Below are 13,105 nucleotides of genomic sequence, written 5' to 3'. Positions count from 1 at the left end.
GAGTACTGTGTCCAGTTCTGGGCACCGCAGTTCAAGAAGGATCCTGACAAGCTGGAACGTGTCCAGAAGAGGGCAACCAAAATGGTCAAAGGCCTGGAAACGATGCCTTATGAGGAACGGCTTAGGGAGCTGGGTATGTTTAGCCTGGAGAAGAGAAGGTTAAGGGGTGATATGATAGCCATGTTCAAATATATAAAAGGATGTCATATAGAGGAGGGTGAAAGGTTGTTTTCTGCTGCTCCAGAGAAGCGGACACGGAGCAATGGATTCAAACTACAAGAAAGAAGATTCCACCTAAACATTAGGAAGAACTTCCTGACAGTAAGAGCTGTTCGGGAGTGGAATTTGCTGCCAAGGAGTGTGGTGGAGTCTCCTTCTTTGGAGGTCTTTAAGCAGAGGCTTGACAGACATATGTCAAGAATGCTTTGATGATGTTTCCTGATTGGCAGGGGGTTGGACTGGATGGCCCTTGTGGTCTCTTCCAACTCTATGATTCTATGATTCTATTATTCCTTCTTATAGTCCTGTCTCTAGTAATGTTAAATTCTCGAGAATAATCTTCTGGAGAATATTATTGAGAAAAAATTTCTGGAGAATATTCTCGATTAATGAGAATATTGGAGAATTTTCATTTAAAATAGGAGAATATTCTCACCTGTCCCACTCTAGGACTGTAAGAGGGGAGGAATAGGAATGCTTTTCTTTGGAAGGTATTAACTTTACTGCATGCAGTGCACTTAAAGAAAATGTTATGAAAATGATGTACAGATGGTATTTAACACCAGCTAAACTTGCCAAAATGTGTAAGACAAGAACTAAGGAGTGCTGGAACTGTAAAAAGAAGGAAGGTATCTTCTACCACATGTGGTGGACTTGTAAAGAGGTAAAGGCTTTCTGGGAAACAATATATAATGAGTTAAAGCAAATGTTTAAAAATACTTTTGTTAAAAAAACCAGAAGCCTTTTTACTGGGTACAGCAGGTGAAGAGATACCAAAGGAAGACAAAAGATTGTTTATGTACGCGACAACTGCGGCAAGAATTATTTTAGCCCAAAAAGGGAAACAAGAAGAAGTACCAACGAAAGAAGAGTGGCAGATGAAAATGATGGACTTTTCAGAACTGGCGAAGCTGGCGGGAAAAATCCAAAACCAGCACGGTCAAGTATTCCAAAAGGACTAGAGCAAATTTAGTCAATATTTGAAAGATTATTGCAAGCAATTAACATCACTAGTGGGGTTGTCTGAAGACTCGTAAGGAGGAATTTTCTACCTGTCTATATTTATTTAATTTTTGAGCTGTTTTGTAATGAGTGTAATTAGAATTGGAAAACATGCAAAAGGCAATGATAGAAAGGTTAATTTTGAAAGCTGTGAGGCAGGAGGGAAGGAAGTCGACAGGCTCTAAAGAGCCAGGGAGGTAAAGTGGAGTGTTGTGATGTGAATGTATATTACAAAATGGAAAACAACTTACATTAAAAGAGAGAGAGATGCTCTTAAATATGTCCGGGGTCAAACAGAGAAGCAGTTCGAAGCCTCCCCTTTCTTCTTCCTAGGCGGTCTGCAGGCTGTTGCCGAACTGCTCCAGGTAGACTACGAAATGCACCGAATGACCAGCGACCCCCTCAACCTGGCCCTGCGGCGTTACACCGGCATGGCTCTCACGAACCTCACATTTGGGGATGTTGTCAACAAGGTACTGTGGGGGGTGGGAATGGACTTCGGCGGAGGGTTCTCCGTTTGCAGAGATTTCGGCATCGCTCGGCGTACGGAATCCCAAAGCGGAGAACCCCCATTGTTCTGCCCGGACACTGAGGGCCTTCTGGCGGTTCCCTCCCTGCGAGAAGCCAAGTTACAGGGAACCAGGGAGAGGGGCCTTCTCGGTAGTGGCACCCGCCCTGTGGAACCCCCTCCCACCAGAGGTCAAAGAGAAAACAACTACCAGCCTTTTACGAGACATCTGAAGGCAGCCCTGTTTAGGGAAGTTTTTTAATAGATTATTGAATTTTAATGTTGTTGTGAGGGACAGGGGATATCGCGAAGTCCCTCCCCTCCTGAGTTCAAGCCCATCCCCGAGCACAGGGGAAAGCAGAGAGAGTTCCGATTCCAATGGGGAAGCAGGAAGTCGTGTCCGAGGCTCAGGCAAGGTAGAGGAGCCAGGGTCCCAGGTGGGACAGGAAGGGGCGAATAAGGGGGGGGAGACCCATCCCCCCAACTCCGGAATTACGCAGAAAGAGGAGGGGAAAGAGGATGGGTCTGCCAAAGCTTTTGTGTTGGAGAAAGACGCGCCAAAAGCCATTCGGAGGTTCTGGAACCGACTGACCACATCACTCCGTGTAAATAGCAATGACTTCAGCACTGTAAATACGCAGCACCAATAAAAGAATAAAATGCAGAGCTGCGTAGCGTCGTTACTCTGAAGTAGCCCACTCCGGCCACTGTGACAGCAACCTCCGAATCCTTTTTTGGGCTACTTTGGAGTTGCCGGGATGAGCGTGTCAGAGGCGGAGAGATGGCGGCAGATCGCGGAGCAAGCCCAGCAAGAACTGCAGAAGCTGTCGCTGCAGGCGCAGGGGGAATTGAAGGCAGCTAAAGAAGAGACTAAGAAGGTCCAGGACGACCGGCTACAACTTGCGGAACAGGTGAGAGCGCTACAGGAAAGAGAGCAGGAATTAAGGGCGGTGGCGGTAGACCTCCAAAACAAGCTGGATGCAGAGAAAAACAAGGCGGGAGGGGCACCCCAAGTCCAAGTGCTGCCAGGAAGGAGAGCCGGGACCCTAGTAAGCAAGTTCAATGGAGACCCGAGGGAATATCAGGGCTTTGAGACTGAGATTGTGTATGCTCTTGAGCTGCACCACGATGAGTTCCCTGATGATGAGCACAGGGTAGCGTTTATTGTGGAGCACCTTACCGGGGCAGCCAGGGAGTGGCTAAGACCGTTAATCGCAACAAAGAATCCTTGCATGAAGAATGTCAAACTATTTCTAGAAGGTTTGAAAACGATGTATTCGTCCGATAGTCATATGGACCAGACTAAGGAGGAACTTCATAATTTACGCCAAGGAAATATGACAGTTCGCGCGTATTGGGCGAAATTCACCATGCTGGTGCACAGATTGGGGTGGGAACTGGAGTCACCCCCAATGCAAGCGGCGTTCTACTTGGGGTTGCATGAGGAGGTGAAGGATGAGCTCTCGAGAGGTCCAAAGCCCAGTAATATGGATCAGCTGAGCAAAGCGGCTCTGGCGGTGGGGGTGCGACAGGAATCCCGGTGGAGCGACAAGCAAGCAACGCGCGCAAAGCGGGCTTGGTTCCCACGGTCGCAGAAGCCACTCCCCCAACAACCCTTTCAAGCCACGCCTGGGGCCAGCCAGGACCAGGAACCCATGCAGATTGATAGCGCGCGCGCGCGGGGGCTTTTCAAACCCCAGCGGCGCCAAGACGCAAGGAGGGAAGGGGTGGGAATTGCTTTCTCTGCAACTCCCCCCAGCATCTCGTCAGAGACTGCCCACATCGCAGGGAGTGGCAAGGAAAGGCGGGAACGGTTGTGCCCTCCCCCACTGACGCAGCACCACAGCAGGGAAACGAGAAAGCCTGGCTGCAGGAGACAAGGGGCAGCAGCCAGGCACAGTCAGCAGACAACAGCCCCAGCCCACCCACCCGCACAGAGAGGAGCAGAGCCAGCCCACCCCTCCCAGAGCAGGAGTGGTTCTAGAAGTGACGCTCACGCTCCCAAATGGCTATCCCCTGACAGTCCTCGCCCTAATTGACAGTGGGGCGTCAGCGAACTTCTTCTCGAGAAACTTTGCAGAAGAGCACCAGATCCAGCTTCTGCAGCTGGATTTTCCTCTGCACGTGGCAACCATTGACGGCAGAGAGCTGCTGGGAGGGGCCATCACTCATCAAACCCCCCCCCATGAAAATGACGGTGGGAAGGCACTCAGAGACGCTGGCATTCAACGTCACCACCATCTCAGACCCCCCCATCGTTTTGGGCATGAGCTGGCTGGCGCGCCACGACCCCTCCATCAGTTGGCACCAGAGGTGCATCACTTTTGGATCGGACTTTTGCCTGGAACATTGCATGCAGCACCAACCAGGGGAGGGGCCTCCGATAGCCACGGTAGCCACCATGCACGTCAAAGGGGGGGAGGCGATACCCAAGCCGTACTGGGACCTGCAGGAGGTCTTCAGCGAAGCGGAGTCCGACCACCTACCCCCACACAGGCCTTTTGACTGCCAGATCAACCTGGTGCCAGGGGCAACTATACCCCCAGCCAAGCTGTACGCCATGTCAGACCAGGAACTGGAGGATCTGCGCGCTTTCATCGACAAGAACCTCAAGCGGGGGTTCATCAGAGAAAGCAAGGCAGCAGGGGGCAGCCCAGTCTTCTGGGTGGACAAGAAAGACACGCAACAGCGCCGTCTTGTGGTGGATTTTAGACGGCTGAATTCAGTGACAGAGCCAGTGGCTTTCCCCATGCCCAGAGTGGATGATCTCCTGACAGCGGCACGCAGGGGCAAGATTTTCACCAAGCTAGACCTGAGGGGGGCGTACAACTTGATCAGGATCCGGGAAGGCGATGAATGGAAAACCACGATGTTCACGCCTCTGGGCTCTTTTGAATATCTGGTGATGCCCTTCGGGTTGCAAGGGGGCTCAGCATGCTTCCAGGCCTTCATGCACCACGTCCTGGGGTCCCTCCTCTTCAGGAAATGCTTGGTCTTCCTGGATGACATCCTTATCTATTCCGATGACCCAGTGCAGCATGTGAAAGATGTCAGGGAGGTGTTGCAGCGCCTGAAGGAGAACCACCTGTATGTGAAGCTGGAGAAGTGCAAGTTTCACACCAAGGAGGTGGACTTCCTGGGCTACAAGCTGTCAGACAAGGGGCTGGCGATGGACAAGGACAAGGTGCAGGCCATCCTGGACTGGCACAGCCCCAGGACGCGCAAAGATGCCCAACGCCTACTAGGCTTCGCCAACTTCTACAGGAAGTTCATCAAGAACTTCTCGCGCGTTACGGCTCCCATCACTGACTGCCTGAGAGGCAAGCAGAAGTTCAGGTGGACACCAGAGGCGCAAGCAGCGTTCGAAAGCCTCAAGAGGGTGTTCGCCTCAGACCAGAACCTGTTCCACGTGGTTCAGGACGCGCCCCTACGCGTGGAGACAGATGCTTCTGATAAAGCTGTGGGCGCCATTTTGTTGCAACTGGACGCCAACAGAGAGTGGAGACCCTGTGCCTTCTTCTCCAGGAAGTTGACCCAGCCAGAGCGAAACTACACGGTGTTTGATAGGGAACTTCTTGCGATCCACGCTGCGTTCCAGCACTGGAGACACTTCCTGGTGGGCGCCAAGCACCCCATCCAGGTGTGCACAGACCACAAGAACCTGGAGTTCTGGAGAACTGCCAGGGTGCTCAACCAGCGGCAGATACGGTGGGCAGAGTTCTTCTCGAACTTCAACTTCTCCATACACTACATCCCGGGAGAGCAGAATGTCAGGGCGGATGCCCTCTCCCGCAAGCCAGAGTACATGGAGGAGGAGGCGCCACCGGCACCCAGGCACATTTCCCCCCGTCAGCATGGTCCTGCGGAGCAGCAGTGGTGAGCGAGGCGGAGCTCACAGCACTGACGGCAGCGGATGAATTTGCCAACCGCATCTTCAGAGAACTGAGAGGGGGGGGGAGCAGGCAAAAGACTTTGCAGAACGCAGGGGGCTGCTTTTCTACAAGGGTGCACTGTACCTGCCCACCACCCAGCTTAGACGTACGGTCCTCAAGCAGATGCACGACAACCCAACGGCGGGTCATTTTGGGAGGGACAAAACCGCTCACCTAGTCATGAGACACTTCTGGTGGCCAGGGGTGCGGGAAGATGTTCGAGACTATGTACGGGGCTGTGACACCTGCCAGCGGGCAAAGGTGGTCAGAGCAGCGCCACCGGGATTGCTGGAGCCCTTAGCCACGCCACACAGGCCGTGGGAAGTGGTGTCCATGGACTTCATCACAGATCTGCCTTCTTCCAGGGGCAAGACCGCAGTGTTGGTGGTGGTGGACCTCATGTCCAAAATGTGCCACTTTATACCGTGTGCCAGGGCGGTCTCTGCAGAAGAGACAGCCAAACTGTTTGTGGATCACGTATTCAGACTGCATGGATTACCTTTAAGGGTTATTTCGGATCGTGGCCGCCAATTTGTTTCCAGGTTCTGGCGGCGGCTCATGAACCTCCTGCAGGTGGAGGTCAGCTTGTCGACGGCTAGACACCCGCAGACCAATGGACAGGCGGAAAGGGTCAACGCCATTCTGCAGCAGTACCTGAGATGCTACGTCAGCCAGCGGCAAACGGACTGGGTGGATCGCCTGCCACTGGCAGAATTTGCCTACAACAATGCGGTGCACGTCTCCACAGGGGTGTCGCCCTTTAAGGCCAATTACGGGCGCGACCTCAGATCTTTCCCAGAGAGGGAGGGGGAGGAGGAGGAGGAGGGCCCACAGGCTGAGGATTGGGCAGAGGAACTGGAGACGGTGCACCAGCAGCTCAGAGAACACTTGGAGAGAGCCAAGGAGGCGTACAAGAAGGGGGCAGATCGCCACAGGCGACCGGGGGAGGTCATTAGGGTGGGGGACAAAGTTTGGTTGTCCTCGGAGGGCCTTCCCATCAGAGGGAGGTGCAAAAAGCTGGCGCCCAGAAGGTTGGGCCCCTTCACGGTCACGCAACAGGTCAACCCGGTGGCATACAGGCTGGCACTGCCAGAGGACATGAGGGTGCACCCAGTGTTTCATAGATCGCTGCTGTCGCCGTACAGGGAAAGCAGCAGGCTCCGAGGCAGCGAACAAACCCCTGAGGGAGGGGGGGAGAGAGAAGGCAGGGAGCAACTCAATGAGGCCACGGCCATCCTGGACTCAAGGAGGGGGGTGAGGGGCCTGGAGTACCTCATGGCATGGGAGGATGCTCCACCGTCCCAGAATGAATGGGTCCCAGCCACTCAGATACAGGAGGAATTCCTGGTAGAAGAATTTCACGCCCTCTTTCCCCATAGACCTAAGCCCTGGCGCATGGAAAGGGAGGGGGAGGGGGAGGAAGCACGGGAGAGCAGTTCACCATGGCGCTGGGAAGCGGAGTTTGAGGAACCAGAGGATGAGGTATGGGTGTCACCGAGATCCACCCAGTCAGAGGAAGGAGCAGATTGGCAGAACATTTTTACCCCTACCAGCTCTGACGCCACGGACTTTTTGGGATTCCCGTCCTCCCAGGCGGAAGGGGGGGGATCGCAGGACTGGGGGGAGGTGTTCACACCAACGGGCTCGGAAGGCACTGAGTTCTTAGGCTTCCAGTCGTCACCGACACCTGGGGGGGACCTGGGGAGGGGTGAAGGAGAGCTTGGGAGGGGGGTGGATGTGAGGGACAGGGGATATCGCGAAGTCCCTCCCCTCCTGAGTTCAAGCCCATCCCCGAGCACAGGGGAAAGCAGAGAGAGTTCCGATTCCAATGGGGAAGCAGGAAGTCGTGTCCGAGGCTCAGGCAAGGTAGAGGAGCCAGGGTCCCAGGTGGGACAGGAAGGGGCGAATAAGGGGGGGAGACCCATCCCCCCAACTCCGGAATTACGCAGAAAGAGGAGGGGAAAGAGGATGGGTCTGCCAAAGCTTTTGTGTTGGAGAAAGACGCGCCAAAAGCCATTCGGAGGTTCTGGAACCGACTGACCACATCACTCCGTGTAAATAGCAATGACTTCAGCACTGTAAATACGCAGCACCAATAAAAGAATAAAATGCAGAGCTGCGTAGCGTCGTTACTCTGAAGTAGCCCACTCCGGCCACTGTGACAGTTGTGTTGGAAGCCGCCCAGAGTGGCTGGGGAAACCCAGCCAGATGGGCAGGATATAAATAATATATTATTATTATTATTATTATTATTATTATTATTATTATTATTATTAACCTTCTGAGGCTCGAAAGCGTTAAAGAAAATAACATGCAGGGGAAAGTCTAATCAACTCCAATCGGTTCCGGGGAAACCGCTGGAGCTGTAGGTCCCTATCGGACTTTGAAAAGCTGCCATCATCATCAACATCATCATCATCATAATGTATTATTTATACCTCGCTCATCTGTCTGGGTTTCCCCAGCCACTCCCAACATAATATTAAAAACACGATAAAATGTCAAACATTAAAAACTTCCTTAAACAGGGCTGCCTTCAGATGTCTTCTAAAAGGCAGATCGTTGTTCATTTCCTTGACATCTGGCAGGAGGGCGTTCCACAGGGCGGGTGCCACAACCGAGAAGGCCCTCTGCCTGGTTCCCTGTAACCTCGCTTCTCACAGGGAGGGAAACGCCAGAAGGCCCTCAAAGTTGGACCTCAGTTTCCGGGCAGAACAATGGGGGTGGAGACGCTCCTTCAGGTATACTGGGCAGAGGCTGTTTAAGGCTTTAAAGGTCAGCACCAACACTTTGAATTGCACTTGGAAATGTACTGGGAGCCAATGTAAATCTTTCAGGACTGGTGTAATATGGTCCCATCAGCCACTCCCAGTCCCCAGTCTGGCAGCCGCATTCTGGATTAGTTGCAGTTTCTGAATCACCTTCAAAGGCAGCCCCATGTAGAGCGCATTGCAGCAGTCTAAGCAGGTGATAACCAGAGCATGGACCACTCTGGAGAGACAGTCTGCGGGCAGGGAGGGTCTCAGCCGGCGTACCAGATTGCTGTTTTGAATTTATGATTTTCCGCAGCCGGTCCTGCAAACCACTTATCAATGCTCTTTTATATAGTGGGGTGGGGGAGCACTGGGGATGAGTTTGTGGGACCAAAGGGGCGCCCCCTAAAAAAGGTTGGGGTACCACCTGTCTACTGTTTATGGGCGCATTGCGCTTTGGAGGCGAAATGCAGAAATGAGGAGCATTTGAAGGTAAAGGGGCGAGCTGGTTTTGATGGGAGACCACAGCAGATTCTCAGATTATGACCCTTCTCTCCACCTCTCCACCTTCGTTTCTCATTTTGCCCCACCCCCATCCTAACCCAGGCGACGTTGTGCTCCCGCCAGAGATGTATGCAGGCCATTGTGGCGCAGTTGGCGTCTGAAAGTGAAGACCTCCATCAGGTAAGGATGGCTCAAAGGCAAGGGGGGTGGTGATCTGCTTGCATCTGCCCACAGCAAGATTCCTTAGCTGACTTCCACACGGTTCTGTGCAAACTTCCACGCGCTTCTACAGAAGACTTCCACACACTTTTGCAAGAGACTTCCACACACTTTTGCAAAAGACTTCCACACTTCCACAGACTTTGGCAGAAGACTTCCACAATTCTGCAGAAGACTTCCACACTTCCACAGAAGACTTCCACACTTCCACAGAAGACTTCCACAATTCCGCAGAAGACTTCCACACTTCCACACTTCCACAGAAGACTTCCACAATTCCGCAAAGACTTCCACAATTCCGCAGAAGACTTCCACACTTCTGCAGAAGACTTCCACACACTTCCTCACAGACGTCACCAACCTGGCGCCCTTCTCTAGATGTGTTGGGCCGATGTGCAGGGTTGTGACAATGAGGAACGAGTGTATCCATCCATTTCACTTTCTCTCCATTTTTGTAATTCCTTCCCCCCTCCACTCATCTTCAGTTAAGTTCTCCACATTCCCACATTGGGGTGTGTGTGTGTGTGTGTAGGCATTTTAACATATATTTTCCCTGATTTATATGTATATATATTTATTGCATAAGATTTCTATGTCGCCCAAATGCAAAGGCAAAACAACGACACAAAGAATGAAGCAATGAAGTTATCAGCAAAAAAACAAACAAAGGAAACAGCTGAAAACCACCACTGACAACCTTTTTTTAAATAAAAAAAATGGTAACCTAAAAACCAGATTAAAACACATTCTATACAACTGAATAGGATTCTCCGAACGGAGATGTTTTTAGCAGGTGCTGAAAAAAAGCGCAGGGGAGGCACCTGCCTGGTGTCCACCAGCAGGGAGTTCCGAAGTTTTGTCCTGCATCAGCAAATCCCGCTGAATTTAGCGAAGTCCCACGCAAGCACGGCAGCCTTCTAAAGCTGCTGGCTACCGTCATTTGAACTCTGTGCCCTTCCGAGATCAGTAATCGGCTTCCCTCCCCTTCTCTCCCGATCCTCTTCTTCCTCCTCCTCTCAGGTGGTCTCGAGCATCCTCCGTAACCTCTCCTGGCGTGCCGACATGAATAGCAAGAAGGTGTTGAGGGAAGTTGGCAGTGTCACGGGCCTGATGCAGTGCGCCCTGAGGGCCAACAAGGTGAGCTGGGAAGCGGGTTATTATTATTATTATTATTTATTTATTTATACCCCACCCATCTGGCTGGGTTTCCCCAGCCACTCTAGGCAGCTCCCAACAGGATATAAAAAAAACACAGTAAAAGATCAAATATTAAAAACTTCCCTAAACAAGGCTCCCTTCAGGTGTCTTCTAAAAGTCAGCTCGTTGTTTATTTCCTTGACATCTGATGGGAGGGCGCCACCACCGAGAAGGCCCTCTGCCTGGTTCCCTGCAACCTTGCTTCTCGCGGGGAGGGAACCGCCAGAGGGCCCTCGGAGCTGGACCCCAGTGTCCGGGCTGAACGATGGGGGGTGGAGACGCTCCTTCAGCGATACTGGGCCTTTGAGGCCGTTGAGGGCTTTCAAGGTCAGCACCAAGACTTTGAATTGTGCTCAGAAACATATTGGGAGAGTCAATGTAGGTCTTTCAGGACCGGGGTTATGTGGTCTCGGTGGTCCGTTGCCTGTCAATGGCGGAAGCTCGTTGGGGCAAATGGCACAATAGCCTTCCACTCTCTCGGACAACCCCTTGCCTGCTGCCAATTGGAAGCCGCGCCTTGGTTTCCGAACGTTTTGTAAGTCGAAAGGACTTCCGTCCGACTTCTGAGGTTGCTACTGGACTGCCCTTCCTCTTAGGGTGGTTCACAGCTCCTGGGATCCCCTGGTAGAGAAGCCCATGGTTGATTTAAAGCGGTCTTGTAGTGCTCCAAACGCCTGGGGCAAACATGGCCTCATCGCCTCTTGTCTCTCTGCTGTTCTGCGCCAGGAATCCACCCTAAAAAGCATTCTCAGCGCCTTGTGGAATCTCTCGGCTCACAGTACGGAGAACAAAGCTGCCATCTGCCTGGTGGATGGAGCCCTGGGCTTCCTAGTAAGCACCCTCACCTATAAATGCCAAAGCAACTCGCTGGCCATCATTGAGAGCGGAGGAGGGATTCTGAGGAACGTCTCCAGCCTCATTGCTACCAAGGAAGAGTACAGGTCAGTGGCTCTCTCCCTCTGCTTTCTTAGGCCTGAGAGGTTGATGCCTCCACTGGGTTCATCTCTCTCTCTCTCTCTCTCTCTCTCTCTCTCTCTCTGCCGTTGCAAAGCTGAGGGCAGGAGAGGGAGACCAGCGGCCTGGATACTTTTGCACCACACACAGCCCCCTCTCAAGAATCTGCTTCCATAACCTAGCAATTCTAAAATATAGACACGCTTTGACTCTTGCAAGATTGAATGTCTTGCCCTCGGCTGGACTGGTGGGACGATTCCAACAGATTCCACGCGAAAAATGTCCCTGTGGAGATGGCAGTCCCGAATTGGTGGCGCATACCCTTCTGGCTTGCCTTCTTGATAAAGACTTGCGGAATGAGATTATCCCCCCTCTTTTATTGTCCATTCCAGGTCGCCCAGCCACTGCCCCAGTGTCCTTTCTCTGGGCAGATCAAGAGGAGCAGGTGACAGCAAAGGTGGCAAGGTTTTTAGCTAGGGCAATCAGAATAAGACCCACCATTTGACTGCTGATTCCAAACCCCAAAACGTATTTTATATACAGTAATTGACTTTTTATTTCTATTCTTTGTATATTGCATTGTTGTTTTATTGCTATGGCCGACGGCTGACGCAAATAGAGATTTATTCATTCATTCTGTTTGCATGGAATGGTAGAGTTGGGCAGGACCCCGGCGGTCATCCAGTTCAACCCCCTGCAATCGAAGGAACCTTCCCCCCCCAATGTGGGACTTGAACCCACGACCCTGAGATTAAGAGCCTCACGCTCTGCCGACCGAGAGGTTCCAGTGCTTTCGGGGGCAAGCAGTGTGGCACAGTGGGTAGAGAGCAAGTGGGTCGGATTGGGTAGGACTCCCTTCCTGACACCGTGGAGAGCTGCTGCTGCCAGTCAGCGCAGGCAGTAGGTGGACCCAAGGGTCTTATAATAATAATTTATTATTTATACCCCGCCCGTCTGGCTGGGTTTCCCCAGCCACTCTGGGCGGCTTCCAACAGAATATTAAAATATTAAACATTAAAAGCTTCCCTAAACAGGGCTGCCTTCAGATGTCTTCTAAAAGTCTGGTAGTTGTTTTTCTCTTTGATGGGAGGGCGTTCCACAGGGCGGGTGCCACCACCGAGAAGGCCCTGTGCCTGGTTCCTTGTAACTTGGCTTCTCGCAGTGAGGGAACCACCAGAAGGCCCTCGGAGCTGGACCTCAGTGTCCGGGCAGAATGATGGGGGTGGAGACACTCCTTCGGGGATACTGATCCTGAGCCTATCCTGCCTCAAGATAGGCTTCCGTTTCCCTGTTTAAGCTTGCTCATCATTGAGAACCATGAGGACCAGAGTCTTGCTTTGTCAGTAGCTGAAGAGCAGCAGCTGAGTGCTAGAGCATGTGCCAGACTCAGTCCCTAATGGCATCTCAAGGTAGGGCTGGAAGAGATACGTAATTCCTGCCTTAGTCATACAATTGTAGAGGGACCCCGAGGGTCATTTGCCCAAGGTGGGGCTCAAACCCACAACCTTGAGATTACAAAAGCAAAAGCGCCAAACTTAGTCCGTTCGACTTCCAAAATGTTCAAAAACCAAGGAACGGTTTCTGATCGGTGCAGGCGTCCCGGAAACAATAGCCGACAGCCGCACTGGACGTTCAACGTCCGAAAAACGTTCAAAAACTGGAACACTGTATTTTTGAGTTTTTGGCATTTGGGAACCATTTTGGCATTTGGGTACCATTTGAGTACAGTGGTACTTTGGTTCTCAAACACCTCGGTACTCAAACGCCTTGGTTCCCAGATGCCGAAAACCCGGAATTAAGTGTTCCTGTTTTCGAAC

The 13,105-nt window shown here is 52.1% G+C and overlaps 1 protein-coding gene across 1 annotated transcript in view; it reads left to right on the top strand.

Annotated features, from left to right (window-relative positions):
• Nucleotides 1-13,105, top strand: part of APC2 (APC regulator of WNT signaling pathway 2) — a 59,485-nt gene that overhangs the window by 39,263 nt on the left and 7,117 nt on the right. Inside the window, exons 11-14 of the mRNA XM_035121054.2 lie at nucleotides 1,555-1,694; nucleotides 9,021-9,098; nucleotides 10,158-10,274; nucleotides 11,061-11,275. Of these exons, the coding sequence (XP_034976945.2) occupies nucleotides 1,555-1,694; nucleotides 9,021-9,098; nucleotides 10,158-10,274; nucleotides 11,061-11,275 (550 nt within the window). The remainder of the gene's footprint in view (nucleotides 1-1,554; nucleotides 1,695-9,020; nucleotides 9,099-10,157; nucleotides 10,275-11,060; nucleotides 11,276-13,105) is intronic.

Source organism: Zootoca vivipara, chromosome 6 (assembly GCF_963506605.1).
Source record: "Zootoca vivipara chromosome 6, rZooViv1.1, whole genome shotgun sequence".
Lineage (NCBI taxonomy): Eukaryota > Metazoa > Chordata > Lepidosauria > Squamata > Lacertidae > Zootoca > Zootoca vivipara.
Note: the sequence above shows the minus strand (reverse complement) of the source record. Positions and strands in the feature narration are given on the sequence as shown.